This window comes from Falco biarmicus, chromosome 4 (genome assembly GCF_023638135.1).
Source record: "Falco biarmicus isolate bFalBia1 chromosome 4, bFalBia1.pri, whole genome shotgun sequence".
Lineage (NCBI taxonomy): Eukaryota > Metazoa > Chordata > Aves > Falconiformes > Falconidae > Falco > Falco biarmicus.
Genome location: NC_079291.1, coordinates 109,945,860 through 109,973,789, shown reverse-complemented (window position 1 = coordinate 109,973,789; position 27,930 = coordinate 109,945,860). Strand labels below are relative to the sequence as shown.

At 37.7% G+C, this 27,930-nt stretch overlaps 2 protein-coding genes across 2 annotated transcripts in view; one reads left to right on the top strand and one right to left on the bottom strand.

Moving 5' to 3' along the window:
- The window catches only part of TIMP4 (TIMP metallopeptidase inhibitor 4), a 29,224-nt gene extending 11,057 nt beyond the window's left edge, over positions 1-18,167 (bottom strand). The window contains exon 1 of the mRNA XM_056336677.1: positions 17,803-18,167. Coding sequence (XP_056192652.1) covers positions 17,803-17,932 — 130 coding nt within the window. The 5' untranslated portion in view covers positions 17,933-18,167. The remainder of the gene's footprint in view (positions 1-17,802) is intronic.
- SYN2 (synapsin II) overlaps positions 1-27,930 on the top strand; it is a 193,676-nt gene that overhangs the window by 113,702 nt on the left and 52,044 nt on the right. The gene's annotated exons all lie outside the window — the stretch shown is intronic.

Below are 27,930 nucleotides of genomic sequence, written 5' to 3'. Positions count from 1 at the left end.
ACACAAGAAGAGAATAGTCTTTAATTCACTTTTCTGAAATTATAGATTTTAGAATTTTTCATAAGATGTCATTAATTGTGTTAACCTGTATAAATTAATTACTCCCTCTTTTGACACTTTTTTTAAAAAAAATTCCTGTTCTTCAAACAAGGAAGGTAGGAGATTTCATGAAAGAAGAAATGGCTTATTTTACTGTTTGTTTGAGCATCCCTCTTGTATATGCTGTTTAAAATATACCAGGATTATTAGGCACAGAGGATAACAGGATTCTAAGAATATAGTATATGGCCAAAATATTTTGGGGGGACTTCTATCCCCCAAAGGTACTCAGAGTCCTGTTTTTGTTCTGGGAGGCTGCTATTACAGCTCCTCTGCAGATGTAGTACTTGTTAGAGCAAACGATCTGTATCTGCATGGAGAGATACTGGTGAAGGCTGGAGCAATCAGCAGTTGAACCCCACTTCAAGTCCAGTTCTCACTGGGCAGATACGGATCTGTGCGAGGACATTGGCATCTGCAGGTATGAAAGAGACCAGAAAATATTCTTCAGCAGGAGGGCAACTCTCAGGCACCTTCTCCTTTATCTTGGTTTTTTTTGTTTTGGTTTGGTTTTTTTTTTCCATGCTGAAAGGAACCATTCTACCAAAATAACTGTGAAACAGGCATGAGGTTTCAGAGAGTAAGTTAGGTTAGAAGGAGTCTCTGGAGACCTAGTCCAACCTCTCACTCAACTTGAATCAGGACGCTCAGGGCTGTGACCAGCTGAGTTTTGAGTATCTCCAAGGATGGGAGTTCTGCAGCCTCCCTCAGCCCCTGTCCCAGGGTTTGACCACTCTTACAGTGAAGTCCTCATACTTCCAGTTCACTGAAAAAACCATAAAGCTGATGCAGAGGAAAACCTTTTGGCATCAAAATTGTGGTTTTCCCCAACAAAGACTTCTTTGATAGATTGACCTCCTAACATCATATCAAAAGAAAAGAAATTAGAAACCCAGACTGTATTACAGCATAATAGAGGTCAGTCCCATCTAATGATGGGCAATTCTCATTTCCTCACTTATTAGCAGAGTAAACTAGATGTAATAATCAACATGATGCTGGTGCCTACAGCTTCAAAGCTTCAGGCATCTATCTTCTGGCACAACACTCCCTCCTCCCAAGCCATTTAAACTCTTTTAAAGGAGCATTTTAGTCTTATGGGTTGGATTGGAAGAAAATATTTTTTTTAAAGTATGAACAGCAAATTCCTCATTTCAAATGGTTAGTGGCATCATCTCTTTAATCATCTGCAGATGTGTTATGTTCCCACAAATTAACAGTACTTCTTAAGTGCTTTGATCTCATTCCAGATAAAAAGTGTTGTGGATTCTGCATACTATACTGCTGGAAAGGCCAAATTATAATCATGTTGCTTTGTTTTGCGATGCTTTCCTTTGCATCATTACTTCCTAAAAAAAAGGTTTTCTCATTAAAGTGTCCATTCAATATGGAAGGTAAGGGGTGAGACAACCGTTAGGAGCTAGCTCCGTTGTTTTCTTAATACCGTAAGATAGTTTATATACAGGCAATCTTTTCCTGCCTACTCAATGCAAACATTTGTAGGTTAATTAAAACTACTTTTCCTCTTGTGTTTAATGTTCAAACATTACTCATGTTCATATTTTTATTAAATTCTGCTTGTTAGCCTCTGAGAGGAATATTACAGATGATTGACGATAGCTCAAAGAGTTTCCATGGAGTTATGCAGGACTGAAAGTATATTTTGGGGTTTGTCATTAAGAGATCTTTTTCTGGGTATGTAGAAGAAAATGAAAACCATTTTTATGTTGTGTGTGTTTCATTTATTTGTTTGTTTAAGAGAAAGCTTCCAGATGGCGAAGGAAGACCAAATTGAGATTGATTTTTTAATTTTTTTTTTTAATGACAAAAAAGTTTTATTGTTACAGGATGTCTAAATCTTTCATTATTTGGCTTTTGCTTTTCTATTCTGAAACCAGATTCAAATGCACACGGATCTTTTTGGGCCTTTCAATCCTGCTGGGTTTTTTTCTGTGCTTTAATATTTCTTTTTTTTCGATCAGCGTCGTCTAGCTGTCTCCTAAAACCTCTGATTCATGTGGTTGCTTCTGTTTTTAACCACAAGCACTTCCTGATTTAGCATTCCTGGTCCTAACCATCTCCCTCTCTTCACTCGTGGTTCAGAGGGTGGTTATAACTTAGGATTCCTCCTAGTCTGCACTTCTTTTCAAGGAATGGTTTCAAGTATACCATGGCTGGCTTGGCTTCTCCTCGGTTTGACTGAGAACCTCTGGTTGTTTAGTGTAATAATGTCATTTTATCTGTCAGACGGTTATTGGTTCCGTATGAGGAATTTGCATATATGAAATACATATGCATAACCCTCATATTCTAATGCCAGTAATTGTCTGTCTCAAATTCGTTCTGCATTAAAAACATATACTGTTTTTCAAAAGACGTTCACTCTGATATTTCAGTAGTAGGATGCAGCACTTCTGTGGAACTCATATTTTGTAATTCACGGTACTTTTGTAAACTCTAAACTTTTATCCTCACTTTGTAGCTGGAGGCTGTCTCAGGTAACTGAACTGGGAGGATGTTAGTGTGATGAAAGCCGTGCAGGGGCCAGGCAGACCCTCAGACCAGGAATGCTACTGGCCGTTGCTGGCTCCCACCATTGCAGAGTCCCCAGTGCCGAGCTGCCCCCTCCCTGCTGGGATTGCCGGCGCCATAGCGCATCACAGCTCTAGGAGGACGATGGTCTGTTTAGGAAAGAGTCCTGTCTATTAGACAGTCTCTGTTAGAAATTCGCTAAGAATATTTTTATTCCTTCTTTCCCGAATAGTAATAAACATCTCCAAACCGTTTTTGCGTCAACAAAAAGTAATTTTGAATGGGGTAAAGGACAGAACTAAATATCATATCGGATATATCTGTGTTTATACAGTCCGGAGAAAAGTGTTGGGGTTTATACAATACGAAAGTGTTTATATACAATACAGGTAGAAAGTTAGGCATTAACTGCATCTTTTCCAAACCTGGGTGATTTCTCTGTGAAATTAGCTACACTGATTATTTACCTTTAAATAAACTGTGCCATCACCTCATGTTTTAGAGATTTTTATGATCATGAGGTATTACTTAGACTAGTGGCTTAAAAAAAAAATAAAAATCCTCTGCTGTTAGATTAATTTTACATCACTACAGCGACATACACAATGAAATATGACAGGCAACGCAATGAACTGCGCAGTATACTGCAGGCCTCCTACCGAGTCATAGATAATGGATGGAATCGGAATAGAGTAAATCCTTGCGCTGTCCACTGAAATTTCGATGTTCCTTAAAAGCATTTTTTAGAGTGAGTTATTTCTAAGGTATTAACAAAAGGAAAACTGTTTAGTGAAGAATTATTCTCATTGTTACAAGTTAGCGTTATTAAAGAATATGTTCTTTATGTTACTATTTTATATAGTATTATTGTACTTGGACAAGTTTTAAGATGTTGCTATTTAGCCTTTATCCTTAACCTGTTGGTCTCAGGACTACTGTTTGAAGAAAGGCAACTTTACTCAACAAAAGTATATTACTCCTTCAAAAAGGAAACTAAATTGGAGTTTACTCTCCAAATTAACTATATTATCCTAGTAGGAGATAAGGGAGAAGGTAAAAACTGATTAATAAATGAGATTTTTTTTTCCCAGCATCTGTTAAATATTGGCAATTATACAATAAAAAATACTTACATAGGAAAATATTGAAGATATTGCTGGACATAAGAATAAGAAATTGTAATTGCTTTTGTGCATTCTTATTTTCAATATATAAACCTAAAAATGATTAAAACATAAATAAAAATATAAAAAACTTGCTAAGAGGAGTATAAATTTTAAAGATGGACAGATAGGGAGGCAGACACTTGGAGCTTTGAAAATCTCTTTCGTCATCTGTTTGCACTCTAAAAACACTCAAGCTACATCCTGAACTAAGTTGTCAAGTGTGTTAAGATTACAGTACTATGAGAAATAAAGATTACTGTTAAACTCTTTTTTTTACTTAAGTTGGATTTAGTTTAGTATTTTTCTTTCTGGGATGTGATTTTTGTCAGAAGAAAAATATTTCACTGTCTTCTAGAATGAAAAGAGATTATTATCGCCATGGATGCATCCAGTTTGAAATATTAGCTACACTGGAGTTTTCATTGTAAATGGTGATAAACTATGTAATACCTAAGATTCATAAATTAATATATTTTTGGTTAAGGAGTTGCAGCTTAAAGCAAACTTCAACAACAAAAAACCCCACCCCAACTCCAGAGTTAATGAGCCTCAGCCCTTCAGCGATAGGTAGGTTAAGGGAATACAAAGGCAAGGTTGTCTAGACTAGGATGCCTTAGCTGCTTTTCGTGAAATATTTCGTGAAAATAAGAGCTAGATCCTGTCCATTAGCCTTGCAATTGATCCTGAGGTCCATGAACACATGCAGAGGAAGCCGTAGTTCTGGGCTGTGCCAGCCATTTCTGTTCCTGGCTTGCCCTGGGGGTTGTCTCTTTTTTTTTGCACCTCCAAGCCACTGGCAAAATTTAGAAACAGCACCTCCATCATTGACAGTGAGTCAAAAATAGGCAGCTACCTAAACTGCAAATGAAAGTCTCCTATTTCTTTTCTGCATCCTTTCTGCTGAATATTCTTGCTGCTTGGCATAGGTTACCCCTCCTTAAGAAAATAGAGCAGAGAATCCTGATATGTCCAGGTAATTAGATCACTTTTTAGATTTGAGATCAGAACTAGGAGTAGCGACATCCTTCAAATAGGCTTATTGAGGAAAAGTCTGTTTCAGTTGTAGCCTCCACTTTACTTTAGACAAAACTTACAGACTATGGCATAGCTATCTGAATAGAAATTTAATCATTTTTAAGCAGTCCTCCTCACAAGAAATAATTAAAGTTTACTTCGTATGACAGAAGTTTATAATCAGAATCAGCTTTGCTATAAAAACCTTGAAATGAGACTTACAAAACTCTCTTGACAGGAAAAGAAAGATGTAAGTTACTAAAAAGTTATGAACAAAGTTGTGCTAATGATGCATGTGGCTTCCCCCTCACACCTTGTATTTTATTGTCTCTGTTTAGCCCTTTAATTTAATCACCTGAAATATGAGGAGTGATTTTTTAGTACTTATTTCTACCTGTCTCTTTAGTGTCTGACACTCCAATCAAGCTGTTGCCAGATGCGATTAGTATTGTAGGGACAAGGCATAAGTGGCAGAAGGAGAGGGTTCCAAATAAAAGTGTGTTGTTATGTGGAGGGGGTGAGGATGGCATCCCCAATATTTATGGGAACCGATAGAAGAAAGCATCCAAAATTGCAAAAATAGAAAACCAGCGTTTTTCTGAAGTTACAGATCAGTTGGAGTACGCAGTGTGAAATAAAGCAGAACTATGGACACATAATATGTATGTGCATAATTTTGAAGGCCCCTATATTCAAATGAACTCATATATAAAAGTATGTCCTTTCACCTAAGTTAAAAGATTCATATACACAATATGCAGCTCTTTGTGCTCACCCTTCCACTGTAAGATTACTTAAATTTTTTATCTATCTATCAGAACTTCTTTCTTCTTTGGGGTGCAGTAGCTTAAACTTGCTACCTAAAGGTCTCCAATTCCTGGAGGATCACACCCGAAATACGGGTGTAGGGGAAATACCACGGTGACAGCTGCAGGAGCCCCAGCCACAGAGACCGTGAGTTTATTCGGACGTTGATGTTTCAATTAAAAAATTCTTGTCCAAAAATCTTGACACTGTTGATTGGGGGTGTGTAGATATTTTTATCAAAAGCCTATATATAAAGTCTTTTTTCTCAAAAGATATTGATGAAAGAGATTTGCTCTTCTGGATTTTGCCTCATTGCAAACATTTTTGTGAGATCCAATGCTATTTTATATATCCAAAAGAAGTAAAGAGAGGAGAGGAAACTTGAAATCACAGAAGGGACTTTAATTCATTCCTCCTTACAACCAAAGAGCTGCTCCAGGTGGAATTTCTGTGTTCAGAGTAGTCTGGCCAGCATACGCAATTACAGGTCAGATTTCCTCTAGTTCAAGTCAGACCTCTCTCTGTAACTGGCCAAGAAATTAAATGTGAACAACCAGAAAAGCCAACCAACAGTTTTTGAGCAGAACTGGCCTCATCTACCATATTCACCTAAACTCAAGTTATGGTAAATAATGCTAGAAGTCCAAGATAAACTCCCAAGGCAGAGTATAGACACACTATCTTGTTTACGTTCTTTGTGTCTAGATGCCATAGATACTCTACTGTATCTGTAAGGTATATTATGGTCCAATCTTACAAACTCTTGTTTTCTTGAAGAGTAACGTTGGCAAGTAATGCTATTAAAGCTTGCCAGAGGAACCCAAGAACACAGTTTTGAATACTAGAGTTCCATGAGTACAGACATACGACAGAAAAAGAAGGAAAAAAAAGGCTTTAGATTGGAAACTAGACGTTTGATATGCTTAGCTTTTCTTGCAGAGAGGAAGAAAAAAAAAAAAAGTCATCAGGCAAGGAGAATAATCCTAACCTCAAAAAATAAGAGGAATCTGCATGGAATTTGTCACAACAGGCAAAAATCAATAAGCCAAAAATAAAAAATCAAAAAGCTTCAAAAAGCTTTGAAGCAATACTGCACAAATTACATAACATAGAATAGATAGTTTGGATAGAATTCTAAATACAATAGTGTGCACTGGGCGCTGACTTACATTGCTTACAAAATATTTAAAAGGTTTGAAAGATTGTAAAAGTCCTACTCCATCCTTTAGAGCAACTGTCCCATCTGTGCAGCATTGCCGCTTTCCCTGGGCAGCTCTGGGGTATTTTATCTAAATATGCTGAATTGTCCAGTTGTAGAACAGACGTACTTGCCACATTTGCTTATGGTAAAGCTTTGAGTTTCACCAGTGAAGAAAGCAGATTAACTTGCTTCAATATTCATGTAATATGTATTCATGTATCTGTATATGGAAAAGATTATAATTTCTCCTATTACATATGAAAGGAAGAAATAAGTATTAGCAATACAAAAGGAGCACTGTAACTGGTTTACACTTTCAGATACTGCTCATGCTGCCAAAAGAAGGCAATTTGTCCAAAAGAAGGCAAAAGTTATAAATTGGTTGACATTAAAGTAATGTTTTAAAGTCTGTCATTAATTACCTAATATGTAGCTTTACATACACTCTGATTTTTTTAAAGCAGATTATTTTAGATTATTTTAGAAATTTAGAAACAATCTTTAGGAGAATGAAGATTTTTATTTTCTTACATTTGCGTTTTGGTATTCGATTTGCCTATGTTAGCTTCCAAAAGAATTAGCAGTAATTTAATCTCAGTTATTTGAAATCTCTGAAAAAGAGAGGTGTGAAATACAGTAGATGTGTCTGTGCTGTATGTAGGTACTTGAGTGTTCACGTACCATTCACTTAGTAAGAGAAGATGTGTACCCATTGGTATGGTAAGCAGTTGTGGAAATCTTTGCATGTGTTACAGATGTCGCTTGGAGCAGCAGTCATATCTGCTGCATTTTAATGCAACAAAGTAATGAGTAATACTATCAAGTGCCAGTAGCATGAGAATAATGTTATGGCTTAATAAGTTGCCCTTAACCTGGAACGTTTAAGGTCTTTTCAAAGCAAGTCCCTTAACAGCAAATATTCTAGTTTCTCTGTTCATGCTAAAAGATTTGCCAACTATAATCTCATAAAGATGCCATTACTTTTTATCCTGTTCCCATTTCTAATTTTCTTCATTTTTCTCTGCTCTGAGTCCAAAAAAAGGTTCTGCTAGTGCTGTAACTCCATTTCAGGTATTTCGAGTTGACATGATCTGTTCTGCATGCAAAAAGCTCTGTACTCTATGTTTTCAAAAACTGCTCTACTGCTTTTTATTGCTTCAGTTACTTGGTTTTCAACTTGGAGGCATGTAAATCCTTATCATTATTTACAAGAAGTAACCTGAGGTAAACTCATAGGCAACTTGCAATTTTGCAAATCGACTCAAATTTATTTGTGATCTTTCAGAATCTGGTTGTTACGAGTTTACTGGAATACTGGAGGAGCCTGATCTTCTGTTCATTATTGTACTGATTTTTAACTTCTTTAAAGAAGAATTTGGCACCCGTGTGGTTTAGGTTCCATCCTTTTAATGTAAAATATGTGCGTTTCATTCTGTTCTTCTATTTTATATAGATACATTTTTATGGTTTACAATGGCCACAATCCTTTCTACGTCAAGTGCTTTCAGTCATCTAGAGACCACTTCTGCCACGGGTGTCCAAATGCTTTACCACCAGTTGGGTTGGGTTTTTTCAGCCAAAATTTACTGGTCACCATAACCACCTCTGAAAAATACTTTCATAGTATTTGCGTATCTTTTTCTTCTTACTCAGAAGACTCTAGATCTTGCGGGGACAGGGGCAGCTTGGAAGTTAAATCTAGGTACTGCATGAAAACTGATGCATTTTGTTGAAATGGTTCATGCAGTGTTTGTGGGAGATCAAAAGTGAGTCGTAGATTCCCACAGGAGTTCTGCCTAATTACTGAGGATAACACCAGTTTGGTGATGAGACAGATATAATAATACACTGCTTTGAGAATAAATCTGGCACATCTTTCCAATGTCTGATGTTGTCATAGCCATACAGTGCAAATATTCCATGGTTTTTGCTTTTGATGCTTACAACATAAAGATGACTGCAACCATATTTTTGCAGTATTGATTCCTGAATTATTATGCAAGCTTTTAATTGTTTCAGACTTCAGTGGAGAGAGAGATGATTACTTCAGGATATCTGCTCAGATGCTAGATCATCCTTATTTTGGGAATGGAAACCTAACATTAAACCCCTATACTTTCTTTTCTCTTGAGAACCAAACAAGATGCTATTGAAAGATCTTTTAAACAGCTGAAACAAGAGCAAATGTGGTTAGCAAACAGCTCATCTATGTATTTATCTTTCAACAGGACAGATCAGCAAATGGTAGTTTCATTTCCAAACCGTAACCCAATTCAGATGTTTGAAACTGTTGTACTAGTTCAATTCTAGATCTGAACAGAATGCAGCAGCAGCAAAGCTGGCCCCAATACTGGGTGAATCGGAAAAAATCTTTGTGTTTGCAGGATGGATTTCTTATCTGTAAGTCTACATTGTTAATATTCACTCCTCCTCCACAACTCCTAGACCCAAAGTCAAGGAATCTTTAGTTGAAAACATGTTTATGCTAAGTTAGGAGGTAAAGGCAGTCTTATTTTTCCTGCTATGTATTTTAGTTTTCTGACATTCCATCAATAAATGCTTATAGCCATCTGTCAAATTACCAAATCAGCAACACATTAATTAACTGAGCCACAGTTCCTGAAACCACAAGAAAGAAAAATAGTGGAACCTACTGGACTATTTGGACCCCAGTGTTTTGGATCTGTAACCGCAGAGCTTGTTGAAGAATGTAACTGTAACAATAGCAGACTTTTTTCCTTTATTCTGTGAAAAGCAATTTATGCAAGAGCAATGCCTAGTCTTGGTAGTGCTTCCAGTTGCATGAGAAGGTAGGTGTTGTGAGATGACAATCGTATCTGTAACTGAAAAGTCAAATCCTTATAGTAAAGTTTTATCACTTGGGCTAAAAGAACTGCACAGAAAATTTTGAAGGGGAAGACTAATTTAAAGTAAGTGTTGGGCCAGACCTAAATGCTTGTAACCCAATGCAAAACAGAAAACAAGGTGAAAAGGAGGAGTTAGACCTATGTGTTGGATGTTGAGGGGAAAGATCACCAATAAAGGTTTAATACTTCAATCAGTATGGATCCCTCTACCCAGTTACACAAGACAGCAGTGAAACACCTTTCGTTTCTAGATGATAAATTAGGATATTTCATTGTTCATCATTATTTGTGGCATTTTTATTCAGAAAAAATCACGGCGTTTCAAAAGCTCAACCTTGAAAAACACATCAATGCTTCTGAAGTTGATAAAGCAGATACCAAAGATTATTTATCACCATTTCATATGGATAGTAATTTGCACTGTATTATTTTTCGATATAAATGCTTTGCAGAATTTGGTTAGTCTTTTGAGTTTTATTAACACAAATCTGTGCTAGTCTGCACCCAAAATGCATTTCCATTTGAGGCTTTCAAAGTGTAGGAGGCCTATATTTAAGCTCATTAGGACTCTCAGGTAGGTCAGGATTTTGTGAATCTCTGTGTGTTTTTGGCTTGGGATGCAAAAATTCCTTCTGTTGAAGGCAAGAGTTGATCAGGTTTGGCTTCCTTGTTAAATTAGATTATGTGGTTTTACTTTTTTTTTTTAATTAGGAGAATACGTTCAGTTTATGAGAGTAAGGCTTTTAAATCTAGTTTTTATAAACTTTCAAATAGAAGAGGTGAGTGTATTTTTAACAGATGTGTGGTATTCTTTTAACGTAAGTATTACCTAAAAAATATCATGATTTCCTAATGTTGTTCAAGATCAGTTTTATTTTTCTGCACTGTTTTTACAGCTGCTGCTCATGTTACCAGAAATATTTCTCTCTACTTCACAAGCCTCAAATACCACATCATTTGACTAGTAATCAACATCTGCCTAATTTCAGCTGAGGAATAACACTCTCTTTATACTCTTAAAGTCTGTAGAACAACATACATAATGTTATTGTAGATTTCCATTCATAGCTCTGTGCCCCTTCCTCTGTGCGGAAGAAACCCCATGTTATTGAGATACTTTTTAATGAGAAAGTTAGGGATTAAAGTTGGTAGATTAATAGGATTAAGAGTTTGGCAATCTTTCATGTCCTGTGTTTTATATTATTTAATCTTTGTTTCTAAGCCTGAATTTTGTTATCCACACAGTGTGTGTAGAAAGTTGTTTTTGAAATCGTGGGGTTTGGTTTCTTAGCACTATAATACGTGCTTTTAAATAGAAGTAACACGGTTCCTGAATTTTTTTGTCCTACATTTATAACATACTCAGCAATGAATCAGTGTTACTGAGTTATTTCTAAATCAGGCAACTAGCATAATTCTTCTGAGATTTCATTTTACTATACAATACTCAGCTCTGTTTTTTTTCTGTAAAGCTAAATTATTTTACAGTTGTCAGCTACATTCTAATTGACAGGGATGTTGTGATCAGTGGATCTGGCCCCTTAAAGTTCTGTCCTGTTGTTCAGTTTCATGATGCCACCTCATTTTACAGCTATAACTTTTAAGCTTTTGGGAACGCTGCCATGAAAAAGTTCAACAAGCGAAGAAAAGGAGAGTGACTGCAATTTTTCCAGACAGAGCCCCATTTTCGTGCTTAATTGGCAGGGTTCTGAAGAACAGTAATTTACAGGAGATTGGAAATTATTTCTTTTTCTTCCATCACATTGGCAATGCAATTCAAGTCTTGTATTCAGAACTGGAAAGTAAGTTAGGAAGCTAACTAGACAGGGAATTTTGAAGTAAGTTCTCAAAATGTTTGCTTCTGTCTTGAAACCTCAGGTAGGTGTAGCATTAGTTTTATGGAATCATAGAACCATTTAGGTTGGAAAAGACCTTGGAGATCAAGTCAAATTGTTGACTTCATTCAAGTAATACTTCCTACTCCCAAACAGGAAGCTCAGTCTTTATCCTAGGAAGCTGTTTCACTTACATTTTGTTAAATGTTAGGTGTGAATGGAAGGACTCGGGCTGCTGTTCCCACAGCAGCACTCCAACAAGTCATTGAACATAAATGTCGAGGTGCTTTATCGAACATTCAGCAAAGACAGGCACAAACGTGGTATTGTAAGTGGTGACTAACAGCACAGCATCTCTGCCGCTGGTGTGGTCGTTTTTTGAAAGCATTTAGAAGTTTGAGGCTATCATGCCAAGACATTTATATGTACTGCAATTATAGCTTCATTGGAATATGCAGGCATTCGTACCAGAGATGGGCCTTTGCAGGGCTGCAGGTATATTTTTAAGAGCTTCACTTCTTAAGCGATGCACTTGTTAAGTACTTTAAATAACTTCCTAGGATTCAGGTTACCTAGGGGCCATAAAATTTGATTTGAAAGTACTATTAATGTGTACAAAAGTATGCATAAAAGACAAGAAAAAAATACTATGTTTCTTTTGTACTTACAGAAGTAAAGAAACCTATCTGCTATTGTGTAACTGACTTTGGTAGGACATTGTACAGTCAAAATAGGTGAAAGGTGGGTTTGGTATTGATATCATTTATGAGTCTGTTGAAATGTGAGTTAAGGGTACAATATGTCATTCTTAAGAGTTTTTGTTAATGAACTTGAGTATTAGTCATATAACAAAAAGTAGACATAAGTAAGGGTATGGCTGTTAATGATTCTTACATACCAACATCATTTTCTGCACACTCAGACTCTTGAATGTAGGACTGGAATTCAGCTTTTCTCAGCCACTTGCTGAGGGCATGAGGGTAAGAGAATTGCCTCATACTCAGCACCTCTGCATTAAACCCACCACATGTGAATAATGTTACTTTTGAGAGTAGTATAATTTCTAGCTGATTTTAAGACGGTTTGTTGGTTAATATAATTAGAGTTCTGGCAGTATTGTTCTGGCAACATGCTCTTTCAATGGCACTGGTAAAATCTCACAACCTCTTTTTCACAATAATTCTCACAAGAAACGTGCTTGGGTGCTGTGCTTTTCTGGTTGATCAAGAGAGAACAACAGTGAAAGTCCAGTACGTTATTTCTGTAACTGAATTCACAATTTTTGGAATAGAAATTTGGTTCTTATTTCTGTGTGGGACCCCTGAGAAATGGTGGCTGCATAACCCTTTCCAGTCAGTGACGAGTTACTCTAGAAATACACCTACGTGTTATTGTCACTGATTTCCACTCTAGAGGAAGGACGTTGCGATGAAGCATTAAGACCTGCCTCCATTTGGCAGGTCAACAATATAAATGCAGATCAGATGCCAAGTACTGTAGTCTTCCCATGCTGTGGAGAAGTCTAAAAGACTGTAGGCAACTCAAGTGGTCAGCTGCCTGAGCCCATGTCTGTCGGTGGGATGTCTGAAAGGGCGGCCTTTGACCCAGGATCCTGGACTCTGTTGGAACCCTCACAGAAGACTAAGGTCTGGTGCATCCCTGTCTTTAACGGTCTTTTGTTACATGGTACGGTTATTACTGTTTCTGTGAACACCGTACGAAGATTAATTACATAGCAGCTTAATTTTGTGTCAAAACCCTCACTGAAGGTGCTCATTGTCCTGGTTTCAGCCAGGTTTCGTCATTAAACCATGACACTCATCAACCTAAACATGCAGGTAATCGGTATCTGCATAATCACAATGCTCACAGCAAGTAGACTCCGTGAGATTAAGACTATGGTGATTATAGTAAGAACAAAATACATTTTCCCATGCTGGTTTTTCCCATCAGACAATGTTACTTCCCACTCCAATAATGTAAAAAGTAATCTGTTCTAGTACAAAACTAGATATTATATTGCAGGGAGGCAAAATTGTGGGACACTGAGCCATGGAAGTTTTAATATGAAATTCGGTAATAAAGAAATAGCATATTGTAATTTTATCCCAGAGGACCTGACTTTTAAAATTAATTCTGCAGCATTTAAATAAAAAATCACTGTTTTTTTAAAATATGATTAAAGTTTAATATATCATCTGGCATATCTTTACAATGCCTGATCTCAGTGATCTTATGAGATTTTAACAGGCTGAAAATGCTGCCAAGCTCCAGCTGTAAAGCTTCCATCATATTTCAAAATATGCTACTCTTCTCCAAAGCTATAGAACTATTCTCTGAAGCTATATTATTTATCTATTTATACTCAAGAACTGTTAGTCATTTTCTTGGAGTGTGGTGTGCAATATGCAGTAAAAATATCATTTTCTATATATGTTTAAGAAAAACCAATGAGAAGTTCACATCAGAAAGAACACATTAACTTCAAAGGAAGGGTACTGGTGGTACATAGCAAAGAAATACAAAGTTATTTACGTATTTGCCCTGTTATCCAAAAAACAACCTTGCCTGTTCCTGAGGGGGAAAAACCAGCATGAATTAAAAGTGACAGACTTTAGAAAGGAGTTGGTCTTCTCCATGTATACCATCTCTCTCTACAGATATTTTTAATCTGACATAGGTTTAGAACTAAGTCCAGGAAGATGGAAGACAGAAGTCAGTGGCAAAAAGGAAATCTGTTAGCTTGATGCTGTCTGATAAACTCAATTGCATCCATGGTTGTCTCCAAAACAAAAAACCATTATCAGAGGAATTGTCTTGTATTGGCTTGAAACTATGTTGCCTCACTACTGAATTTGAAATGTTAAATGGCACGTTCTCATCACGTTTCATTTCTCCTCAATTCTTCTGGGGCTGGGGGCTCAGCACTGATAATGAGCAGTGTGGTGCATGGCGTTGCCATTTCATGAACCTCCCGTCTCCATTTCCAGTGAAAGTCTTCTCGAAAAGTGTGGGTGTCCATGGGGGTTTGAGGGCATTCAGCACATTTTAAGAGGGCCTCAGCACCATTTAGAAGAACACAAGAGGAATGTCTCTCCCTTTTTTTATAAAGGTGTGTATCTTCATGGTGCTAGGCACTCCCTACAAATGAGGATTTACCCCTCTTAGAATTGAAATTTAAAACTACTGAGAAGTTCATGCAAACTGCTCAGATCTGCACAAAATCACACTCTCCTAAGGCTATGTGGGAAACTACCAAACCTAGGGTCAAATGCATGGCAGGACAAGCATGGCACTCATGATTTACTAACCATCACTGCTGTTCTTCCTGTGCTGTAGGGCTTTTCCTTCAGCCCTTACTTCAGCTTTAGCCAGCACCTCGCAGGGCCGGCAGCTCTCTTTTACTCTAAGTCTGTAAGAAAGTCTGTGATTTCTGTCAAGTTACTCAGGTTGTGTGGTAGCTGTGGGTGTTTAGAAAGAGAGTAAAGCCACAAAAGCCTCCTGGCAGTAAAAGACAAAACTGTCACAGCACTAATCACATGAACAATCGTAAAAGTGAAAAGACCTTGTCCCAGACTTAATTAATTTCTCTGTTGGTTTTTATTCCCCTCCCTTGGGTATCTCATATAAATGCTAAGGTTTCCGAGTGGCTTCACACATTCAGTTAGCAGCTATACTAATGTCTATTGATTCAGCCCCCTCCACCTCCACTTTTACTCCACCCAAATCACAAGTGATCCTAAAGGAAATTAAAAATGTCACAGGTATACAGTGAAACTGAGAAATAATGCAGTAACTGACGTGCATATAATGGTCAGTAGCTCTATGAGCCAGACTGAGGCTTTGTCTCAGTTTCTACTTTACTGTGGAATTTAGAGGCATGGCATGGTTTCTTTTTTTTAACAAGATGTGCTAGGGGTTTATTCTACAAGAAAATACTGGAATATGTTTGTGGCCACATAGATGGATGAACTTAAGTGAAAAAAATTCAATAGTCTTAGCAGATAGCTGGATTAGAATTCAACTGCCATAGATTTGAGCAGCTGAAGAGCTGTCCCTTTCTTTGTTTATCAATATTTTGGAAGTATGAAAATGTTGACATTGAAGTACAGAACTTCAATTTAATCTTTAATCTTCTTAAATCTTTTAAAAAAATAATAAATTAAGTATGGTGATTTTAAGAGGAGAAGATTGAAGTGTGCTACTGCATGAGATACTTACTAGTGTGGCCTGGGTTTCACAATCTGCCTTAAGACCCAGGTGGCCCTAAGGGCACAGGTCTGGCTTCAGACCTGCTTTCCCTAAAACACAGCAGAGCTGTGGAGGCACAGCCCTAATTCCCAGGGGATGGTGCTGCCCAGGGCTCCAGCCTCGTGCTGCCCCCATCCCAAGGGCAGTGCCAGCCCACAGCCTTTTTGCTGGACACCCGTGAAAAACAAGACTTCTGGCATCAGGGAGGGAGGAGCTGTCTTTGCCAGGCTGGTTAGTGGAGGTGTCTCCTACGCAGGGCAGACCACTCCACTGGTCTTCTCCAGCTCCTTTAGTCATTGTGCTCTGCTTACGCAAGATATTGCGGCCAAATAATTAATCCATAAATGCTTAGAGCAGGTTTTATGTGTACGTAATATGCAATGCATGTACAAATACCTATGCACATATTTATATGAAAGAATATCTACATCTCTATCATTTTATAATATATAGACATGCTATTGTAAAACGATAAATACTCAACAAAGGGATCCTTGATACACAACATTCCTTAGCCAAAAGGTACAGTTGACTTAAACAGGAATTTTTATAGAAGTGAGAGCTTGAACGTCAAGTCCAAATATAAAGCAGTTTTATTTTACAATCTTCAGTATTTAAATATAAATAAAAAGTAGCAAATCGCTACCATTTGTAAGATGTATCTAAGAATGGAATACATCTTAATATATATCATAAGACTGGCCAGAATGTCTTCCCTAAGGAAGATGGCTCATAATGAGTATTTTGGGTTTCTTCTATACTGTGAAATTGTTTATTGAGGAAAATCTTTGTATCAGTTCTGTTGAAAAACTGTCACTTGCTTGTGTACAGGAATGTAGCAGACTAATACAGTTAAATGTATACATATATAGTTAAGCTCCTGGTAGCACAACTTCAGGGTTTTTTTGCAGGTTAAACAACCACAAGTTTGTGATGCCTGGTGTAGGTAACTTAATGAAAAAGATTGCTTAACATGAGCAGATTAAAAAACAATTTAACCGATGGCCACAAACAGAGCTGAGAGTTTGTCATGGCTACAAAGATTTTCTGTCAGGGTATAAAAGCAATTAATCAGTATGCAGAAGGTATTGCCTGCCCCATAGAGATGCTAATTTTGTGACACTTTAGAAACTCATGTTCTACATTTACTGTTCACACTAGATGGAAGCTAACCAGCCTTAGCTTGAGCTAATGAAATCAAAAGACTGCAAAATGTCACATATTTTCATGCCCATGCAGTCTGATTTTGAGATCTTTAGTTGCTTTCTATAAATTGTTTGACAACTATGCTGCTGCCTGAATATCATGAAACACAGTTCTCCTAAAGACTGGAAAGTTTTATTTATACAGAACTGCTGTAGCCAGTTTATCTGCAGAAAATAAAGGGCCTATCGGTTTCCTGCTCAAGTATTTTTTTGAAAATGACAAACACCCCCCCCCCCCCAATAACCAATTAAAGAAATTGTATAAATTGTAGTATAGCAGAACAAAGATCAAGTGTTTCAACATGTTATCACTGGGGACTCTTATTTTCTTCCCACCCCCCCCACTCCCCCCAAAATGCTATAAAAATATCTATATCCATAGTTTACACATAGCAGATCTACTGAGATGGAATATTCTATTACAGATACTTTTAGCAGTAGCCATTTGAAAGTTCAGGTATTCTTCCCTGCTAACTCTCAGTTAGGACCTAATATAGAAGCCGTTCCTATTTAAAAAAAAAAAAAAAAAAAAAAGTAAAAATACAGGTATTTCAACAATTTGTAACCACAAAATGTTCTGGAAAAACAAGAAAAGCAGAACAGCTACTGTAGTTTTGGCTTTTTGGTGGCTTTGTTTTTTTTTTTTAATCCTTTGTTCTACAGCGCTCTCTTCAAAAAGGACCTCTGCAGTCATTTTGTTTTAAAATCTTTCAAAAGACTGAGCCCACCTGGTTAAACATATTCCTCTGCAGCTGCACAAGCCACCCTCGCAGCAGCCAGAGTTGCTCCATTCCGAGCTGCCGGCGCGTAGCCGGTGGGACTCACCTAAAGCCGAGTCGCAGATGAGCTGCTGCGGATGAGCCGGGGCACAGCTGCACGCCTCCACCAGCTCCTCCATCCTGTGGGTCAGCAGCAGAAGCACTGGAAACAACAAGGTGCTGGCTACAGCGTTCATGTTGCCTTAAGCACAGCTGGTCGGTCAGCCAGGAGAAAATGCTTTCTTACTGTTGGTTTTCTCTCTAAACTTCCTAACGGCTCTCTGAGTTCTTCCGCCTGCAGTTCAATTTCGGCAGGCTTGGGTGGTTTAGGAAAGCCCTCTAATGCTCGCTCCGAGTATATGCTTATGTTAACTGACTTCTAATTTCCCTGACATAGGACCCTCTTATTTATGGCCCCGACACCAACGCCTAACCCCGCCTTCCTGTAAGGAAAAAGCACATCATTGGTGAAATTACTGTCCCAGGAGTGAGGTTATACCTTAGCAAGCCGTACAGTGTTGCTCTTACAAGTTAGCAGAACTATCCAAAATCAAAAGCCTTTACAAAAACAGCTTTTACGAGTATCTGAAGCTGATGTTATGATCTTGGCAGAGGAGAGATTTTCTCTTTTTCTAGTAAATTTCCTTCCAGTTTGAATATCAAACTGAGTTTTGCTACCTTCTCGATTTTGGTCAAGTAAACAAAGCTGTCCTTTTTTAAGCTCTGTTTTCATTTGCCGTCCCTGATCTTCCCCTGCACTTCTGTGCATTTTCTTGAAATGACGTCCCTGTTTGCAGACTGGACAGAACTTCATTCATGAAAAGGAAACATTTCAATGCTCTGTTTGTGAGCCTTGAACAATTGGTTGTTACAAGGAATAATGAATTAAAAATAAAAGCTGCACCAAAAGGCATTTTTTTTTATTATTTCATCACAGATTTGATTTAAAATAACAAGGAAAAAATATACCAATGGTGTATATAGAAGGCATGGCTCTTTCTCTGCATTCCTTATTAATGTACAAGTCCTAATCGACACAGGTCTGCATCTGTGTTTTCTGGCTCATGTTATACGTGGAACACAGACATAAATGCAAGAGTCTGGAAATCTTTTTCAGCATCAGACCTTTTGTTGCTGTAGCAATCTGGATATGTGCAACTTGTATCCCCCCTATTATGAAGAAGTCGTTTCATGAGAGAGCAATGTAAGGTTTGATTAGAGAGGAGTAAAATACATCAATAGATTGATATACAGGACAGGACTGCTTAAAGGACTGCATATTTTGTCACTTCACAAATCAAGCTTAGGTTATGAACTGAAAAATCATTAACCTGATTTGAACCATTTCAATCCAGACTCATGAAAATTTATTTTGCTGAGGCTGAGATTTAGGTGTACACAAAGTAGCTTGTCATCTTTATAAAGGTGTGTATATTTTTCCCAGCAGCAGATTTATTTTATTTTTGAACAGTAAGAGGCCAGTTTTACAACTCTTAGTGGTCTGATTCTTCTTTTTGTTTTTCCTCTCACACACCACCCCCCCCCCAGACACACATTCAGTCACAAATATTCAGAATTATTAGAAATTGATCTCATTTTTAGATTTTAGATCCACACTCAAAACTGAACCAGGAATGTTGTACACAACATCCTGATTTAGTTCAAGCAGCTGTACATTGATGGTTTTTTTTTTCCAGTCTGAAGTTTTGGCTTCAGATCATAAGGTTGGATCAAAGTCCAGGACTAACACCTGAAAATAATTTAGACCTGTTAACATCTCCGTTCTTACCTAGGGAAACTTACTTCTTTCAGGAAGCTTTTCATGTGAGTGAAAGGGTAAAAAAGATGTGAGGCTGAAACCTTACACAGGAAGTTCAAGCTACAAGGACACCAAAAAAAAAAAAACCAAAAAACAGCCCCAACATCAAACCCAACAGAAAACCAAAATGTAGCAGATATTTTAATGGCCCCTGTGGTCAGTAGTTCTAGGACTATTGATTTTCAAGTCTCATGTAAGGCAGAAGGACTAGAAAGTGATGAAGGAATTAATTGAGAGCCATTGATTGGTTTCCAGATGACATCACATGGCTATTGCTATAGGTGATCTAAATAGACCAATTTGATTACTGTTCCAGTAAAATTCAAATAATAAAGAAATATGCTGGGCGAACTGTCTTCTCTAACATCGAGCGTCAGGCCTACCTGCTCGATGGTTAATGAAGACACATCTTGGCTAAGATTGTCCAGAACAACACATCAAACTGCAGCTCCTAAAGACTTTTATCTAGTACAAGCAAACTAACTGTACAACAAAACTAAAAATATTATGCTCATAACAAAATTTAAAAATAATTTGTGACAAGTTAAAAATCAATTCACAATTATCTTGTAGGCAGAGCTGAGAATTAAATGCGTTCATTTGGATGTATAGATACATAACAATGCTAAAACTAAATCTCATACAGTAATTGCACAAATGCCATGAGACCTCATTTTAATTATGATCTTATATAGTATTGCCTTCAGCTACCCCTGAAGTAATCCAGTTGGTTTTTAGAGTCTTTCAAAGCCATCTGTACATAGGTGGAATATTTAAAGCATGATTACACTTAGAGAAGCAAACGGCCATAAGAGCCATTTATAAAACATTAAATATGTTCCCTGTAGGTGCCTCCACACCTGCTCAGCATTGGAAGGGGTAGGCTTGGGATGCGTTGTACACAGCAAGACCTTTCATCAGTAATGTGGATTTTAGTGACGTTTGTGGCCAAAAGGTTTCTCAACCCCAGCACGCACAGCAGGGAAGGCGGGCAGGTACACCGTTGTCCTGGGGTGTGGGGGTGACTCCTCCAAAGCTGGCACTTGAAACTGGCTGTTCTGCTTCCCACGCAAGTCCAACTCATGAGCAGTGTTTTGGTAGGCGTCTCTCTCATTTCTTCATTACGACATTGGTACAATCTCATCATTAAAGTGTAAAAGCCCAACAAATTTTGAAGCCTCGGCAGGACCCCTATTTTCTGGTAAACCTTCGTTCTGAAACAGTAAGTTTTGTCAAATTACTGTCAGAGTTTAGACAAAGACATATTTACATCATAGCATTTGAAAAGGATTTTATTAAGTCTGGAAATCCCTATACTCAGGAACATGCTCTCAGAAATGTTCAGCAATTTTAGTCTGTTTCTTAGAGGAGACAAATATTACCTGTAACTTCTAGTGATTTCAGTACAGTGTTTGAGTACCTGTTACCACTGAACAGTATCAGCAAGCATTAGGTCTCAGTCTGAACCTTCTTCAACATTTTTTTATTTTATATTGTTAGTATTTTTCATTGTATTAGGAAAATTCCCTTAAAAGAGTTTAAAAGAAACCCTAAGTTCTGTATCAGAGTTAGATTTTGATCTTGTGAAATACAAAGATTATTCCCAAAAGACATAGAAATATTCCTTGACTAACTTAAACAAAATAATCTTGTATCTTAAGTAATAGCAGAGAAATTATAGCCAAAGTGTTATAAATTTAAGCAGACTGAATACAGAAACAGTCTTTTTACTGTTTGCATAAATGGTCTGCGGTACAGGGCTTCTTTCACTTTGCTGTATGTGGTGATGTCACTTTTCCTTTAGTTTGATCAGTAAGCCATGATGTCATAGCAAATTATGTTGTAGTGCTGGTGCAGGATGAAAGGCAGCAGGATGAAACAGTGCCCACTCCCTGGTTATATCGTTATACAGGTAGCGCTTGCTGGTAAAAACCAGAAAAGTTCATTTATTTAGGATTAGTCATCGATTCCTTCAATTAATTATTGACACCTTAGAAAAAAAACCCTGGGCACTTTCTCGTCTCTGTCTAGCTATCTAGGTCTAGTACTGAACAACTAATTTCTGTTTTCTAGTAAAATGCAAGAAAATAAAGAGGATTGGGGGTAATCTGCTGTATTTGTTGATGTGTACAACATTAAGACAAGGCAGGAGACCTGACTGCAGTCAAATCTATCATCAGCTTCATCTCTTCTCAGTGGGAACTCTAATTTCACACAGGATTTCTAATTCTGGAGGGGCTTTATGTGCTGTGGATTGTCACAATCCTTGTTAATTTTTACTATGAAGCATTAGCATCTATCAACAGCCTTCTGGTCATTAATTACCATCATTGTTTCTTTCTTTTCTAACGGCCCCCAGAGACCCGTATTAAAAACACTAGCTCTCCTGTTGGCTGCCGTACGCACAGAGTCCCATGGAGTGAACTGCAGCTTCCTCCGCACTCCAGAGCCAGCTCCCACTGACTTTATATTTTCATCTCTTCCCTGGGACTTAGCAGGGGCGAAGGTGACCGGTCAGGTGTGGCACCCTTACAGATGACATGGGCAGAGGCAGCGCTGCCAGGTCACCTCTGCCCCACACTTCTTTTCAGCCCTTCCCCACTGTGCCTGCCCTCTTCTCTCACCGTCAGCCTTTTCCAGCACCGCAGGCCTGCAGGATAACCCCCCAGGAGCGCTGCCTTTGTCTGCCCTGTGCTGGTGTGTTATCTCCTAGCGCTGCTGTCTCCCCTCTGCTTTTCCATGTTTCACGAGGGGCAGCCCGGTGCATTCTGTTTGTAGGTTCCTGGGTACTGACAGTCAGTATTTCTCTGGCAGGCTGGAGCCTGATGCTTGTCGAGGAGCGCCAGACTGTGTTGCACGGGGATTGTCTGTACAGCTTTTTCAAAGGCTTTTTAATTCTAATGGGATATGCAACAGACACCTTGCTGTCCCTTCCAGCTGCCGAGCAGTTTGCATCCACACAGTGTCTTTTGGTTGCACTGCCTGCTCTGTACCTTAGCTTCTGGCAGTCTACAGAGCATATTTTTTTTAATCTATATCAATCTTATTTTCTCTCCGTTGTGACGAGCGAATCTTATTTTAGAACGATAGCAGGCAGAATTCTCCACGGTAATAGTATATCTGTTGCCTCCTTGATGCTTTGCTGGAGTTCTTTTCTCCTTAGTTCTCATTTGGCATTCCATTTATTTTTCCTCCAAACTACTTTTAGTTTACCTGATATAGTCACAGTGTACATCCTGTACAAAAACTGTACAATCATGTAGAAAAGTCAAAATTACAATAGTATTTCACAAAATAGATGAGCTTTCTTGGATTTAAAATTCCAGTGCCTCCACTACAGCCTGCTTCGACAGGGAGGGTATTTATAGCTGTCACTTCCTAAACACTACAGTAAAACAACCCCATACGGTTTGTAGTCACAGCAACTTGAGTCCTTTTCTTTATAGGGTAAGTTACTTGATTTTAGAGGCAGCATTTTGCTGAATACTTGGTAGAATGGTAGGAACTGAACGAAACACTGACATGCCAGGAATCAAAATATAATTTGTGTCTGCAAAGATTTTGTCTTCTCCAGAATTTCTACTAGAGATCTATGGGAACCACTCTTTTTGATTCACTGCCATTATACTTAATGTTTTCCTTATTAATGACAATTTCTGGTTTCATGCTATACAGGTATTGGTAACAGAAGATTTTTCTACCACCAGAGCACTTCTGTGTTGATTTAGATAGCTATTCTTTTTTAATTGAAAAACAGTTGTGGGGACAAAGGTATTTTAGATTGATTTCCTGGTTCAAACCTACTTGATAGTCTCACTTTGTACACGAAGATCATGTCAAAACTTGGATTGATTTTTATGATTACCAAGCGGATTGATTTCTGAAGTCTTATGCGGTGGTGTTAATGGCAATTGAAGGCGCTGTGTAAAAGGGCTGCTCAGAATTCCCAATTTTGCATCTAATCCCATTAATTTCAGTGGGGATTGAGGTGGCCCAGCATTTCCCTGAGGCTGATCTATATTGCACATATACTGTTTATAAGCCATTTTAACCCTCTGTTTTAAACAAAGAAATCACATTTAAGGTGCATTTGCCTGACTGTGGTTACCTGGCACACTAGTCAAATTAAAGCTCAACTTTTTATCCACTTGAGCTTTTAGATTTCTTTAATGTCTCTATTTCTAAAAAGGTGATGCAAACCCTATCAGATTCTCCTTGGGCTTGCCACTTGTTTAAGTATAAAACTTTACTCCGTACAGATAGAATTTTACACCTATTTCTTTCTGTCAAGGGACAAGGTAGTGGAAAATCTGGCTCGACGTCTCCGAATCATTCTTTGTGTTTGCTGAGAATAACAGCGATTTGAGCTTGATGTTTCTGCTTTTCTTAGTGAAGAGTGGAATATATTGGGCTACCCCTGCTGGTAATGGACAGCTTCTGCATGGCTAGGCCCACGCTTTATCTTGAGATTGTGTTTTCTGAAAACTGCATGGACCAGAGCAAGTACATCTTCCACTTGTTTATTGATTCAGGACTCTTCCTGCCTGTTTCTGGGAAAGAAAAAATGAATACAAGGCCACCTTCATTTTTTCACTTTTAATTTCCTTTCTCCAAAGTAAGCAGAGCAAAATTAGATTTAGGCTGATGCATATTCCACAAATAAATTACATGGAACTAGAGTGGTTAAATGAACTTTGCTTGGGCATTATTGGAAAGATAAATATTTAAACACTCAACTTGAGGTAAGTCATGTTTATGCAACATCTGGGGTTTTTGTCACTACTTCCTGCCTCCCCCTCCCCTCTTTTTTTCCTATGGTGGCTTTTCTAGTCAACTCAACCATGAGGACATTAAAGCCAGGGTGAACACTACCTTCCAAAAAACTGTTTTCAGTATTGTGGCCAGCAGAGGGCTTTTTTTTTTCTTTTTTTTTTTCTTTTTTTTTTTTTTAGCAGATGATTTTGCCTGGTTTTATTTTTATATACAGCTTTGATTATATTTTACATTATATCTTAGAAGAATTCAAAGTAAATTTACAAGAATTCAAATTATATCTCTTGGAAATAAACCAGCTTATATTCTGTAACCCTAAGCATTGTTCAAAAATACTTACATTGCAGAAGACCTTAGAAACTTTTGAGCATTTTAGTGTATGAAGCTATAAATTTTAATGGTTTATTTTAAATTAATAGACTTACAGTGAAGAAATGGCAGCATGACACTCTAGAAAGCCAGACTTAAAAATTCCAGACATTTTCTGAGGTAGGAAAGGTTTGGTATTATTTCCATTACCTATAGAAAAATATAAACAATAATACAGATTAAGACTGTGAAGGTTAACTATATAGCTGATTACTGGCTACCTAAATAAAACTTCACTTGAGATTATAGAAGATGATAATGGTGCCTGTAGGTACTGTGTAAGTCTATCAACCTAGAATACTTCTTCCTACAGCAAAAAGCATGATAAGCAGATCTATGAAATCTTTAGGTGGCCAGATATTAAAGATTAATACAATGAAATTATACTTATCTTTGTAAGCTCTTCGTACAAAGGATCTTCAATTTTAAAACATTGATGCAGATGAAATGTTAAGAAGCAATGAATAATAATTATCCTTGCTAGTGTGACGTCAATAAGAGAAACATTAAATTAACTGGCTTTTTAGATTTTCATGCTCATCTAATTAGGAGAACTGCTTCTAACTGTAAGTCAGCTTTACTATTATCAGATAACCTGCATGCATGAAATTTATATTCTCTTGAGTATGTTGGTCAGAAATTAAACTGAAGTTATCTATAATCATCAGAATATAGCAAATGGCATTTCATTTTCAAATTTGAACCTAGTGAAGAGTATACGGGCTTCGTAGTAGATAAAATAATAAAAGGAAGTAGTTTTAGTGACTAGTCATGGTGGCTTTATATAGAGGTCTCTGGGCACCGTTACCACCTAGGAAGATGTCCTAGAGTGCCAATAACCAAGAGGGCTCCTGGGCAGACAGGAATGGGGATGGGGTGCATTTTAGTCATTGAACCTAACATGACCAGGTGTGTACAGTTCTGTGATTTCAAAGTTTATCTTTAATCAGGCAATGCCTTCAAAAATTATTGTGGTAAAACTATGTCACATACTGCAACTAACTTATTCGACTCCATTCAGGAAAAAAAAGAAAAACAATTAAGTAGGATTTCTGACCAAGAGCTTTAGGTTTGGCTCGAGTTATAAAAGAATAAACTGACAAGGCAGAAATATGTTTGTAAGACAGGGATGTCAAATCTCTGATCGCTACACAAATCCTTAAGAGTGGACCTACGTTCACCAGACTAATGGTGCTGCCAGCTGCCTCTAGTTACAATGTGTGTTTTGTTTCTTTGTAAAACACAAGCTAAGTTTATTTTGTCAGGTTCACTGGAAGGACATGACTCTTGCTGCTACGTTCAAGTAACAGGATTTTTTTTCCCCTGCTGCTACACTGGAGCTGCATGCACAGTACACAAATTTCAGTTTAAAGGAAATTTCAGCAATTAATTCAGGAGGAGAGAAGTATGAAGTACTTCTTAATAAGAAATACTACAGCAGGCTAACGATTTTACTTTTTTTTTTTATTAAAGTGCATTGAAAATACAGGTAGCAGTATAGTGTAAAAATAGAGCACTTCTTCATGAGTACCACATTGATCGGATCAGTATCCCTGAGCTTTATAATTTCGTTAATTAACTGCTCAGAGGTCAAAGTTGTAGCGTCTATTTCAATAGCTTCCTTCCCACAGAGCAGGTTTTGTATTGTTCATTGCTTGGGGTTGTTTGTTGGTGTTGTGGGTTTTTTTCATTTAATGCCCAACTGTATCTTCTTGGTTCTTCTGCACATACTGCCTGGCAGTTCCGAAGCCGTGACCTCAACTCAAGCACCCCAGGCTTGGTAGTTGTTGGCCTGCCATGTATTGTAGGCCAGTGGAGATACCCAGGTGGTTTGGATGCTGCTAATGCTAATGACTTTTACAAACACTCTGCGTTTGGATAACAAATGAAATCTTCCAGAAGAATATGGATTCCTTCCTTTTCTCAACAAGAAAAAAAATCTTGACCAACTTTTGAGAGGTCAGATACAGCCTTATCTTTAACTGTATTTTTCTTAATTTTGGGCTGTCAGGGTATGCTTAGTTTTGTTGAACGCAGCCAGTTTGGCAACTATAGTTACTTTGCTAGTCGCCTGTCAGTAGTATGGGAAACAAAAAGCAAATGGAAAATTGGAAATACTGTGTGTCATGAGTTCCTACTGTACTGTCTTTGTTCTTACTGAACTAATATGAGTAGATCCAGTGAAAAAGGAATGGCAAATCTGCAACAGCGAGAGGTGTTGAGGGGTTACTGTCTGTTTTATTATCAGTAATTTTAAAGAATTAAATAATATTACAGTTGCTGCTGCAAGTGGTTTGAAAGTATGAGTCTTGTACATTGGTCTCCAGTTTACCTATGGGGGTTGTGTGTCCAGACCTCAGGGCATTTAGAAACCCTACCAGTGAAGCTCAAGTCTGAGCCAGTTTGTCAGCTGCTCTCGTCCCATTGCAAGTACATGGCTGAAAAATCAAATCCACTCATTCCAGAAAAATCGCTCCTGTGAGGATTACCCCAATTAACTTGAAATGTGTTTATATGAAAAACGATATTAAGTCCAATACAGAATCCATTTCAGTGACATCCATACAACAACACTAAAAGAATTCTTTTCAACTGGACTGCCTTGAAAAAAATAAAATAAATGATAGTTAGGTAAAATAAAGTGATAGTAAAGAGTTAAACAGCGTGCAAGTAAGCTCCTGAATGAAAAATCCTAATAGTTATTTGGATAGGGAAAAACAGACATGTTATTAAAAACACTGTATGTACTGTTGTATTTCCATCAGAGATTTAATTGCTTATAGCATTTAATCCCTCATTCTCCTTTGTCCTTGAACCCTTCCACAGTGCCGTTAACCAAGCCAGGTTAGACTTCTAACACTTAGACAGGCGTTAGCCCAGTCTGCCAAGAGGTTTTAAAGTATTACTGCTACGCTCACTAAGACTCACGTCAAACATGAGTGAGCTCCCAGGCTGAAGGTGCCCTGTGCTAACAACCATTTGATTTGTCTGGTCATTAAGTAAGTAGATTTAATTCACGCTATTAGTATACGACAGAAGCCATTAAACCATGTCATTTCAGCAAAGCAACTTCCATGCTAAATATTTCTCAGTTTGAAACTTAGGAATTTACTTCTGTTATCCAAGTTTTAAAAGGATTCTGCTTCAAAGATTCTTTACTACTGCTTTTTATCTGTGAAACGTAATCTTTTTGCTCTCCCGTGGAACATGTCTTCAAGTTCACAGATCAAAGTA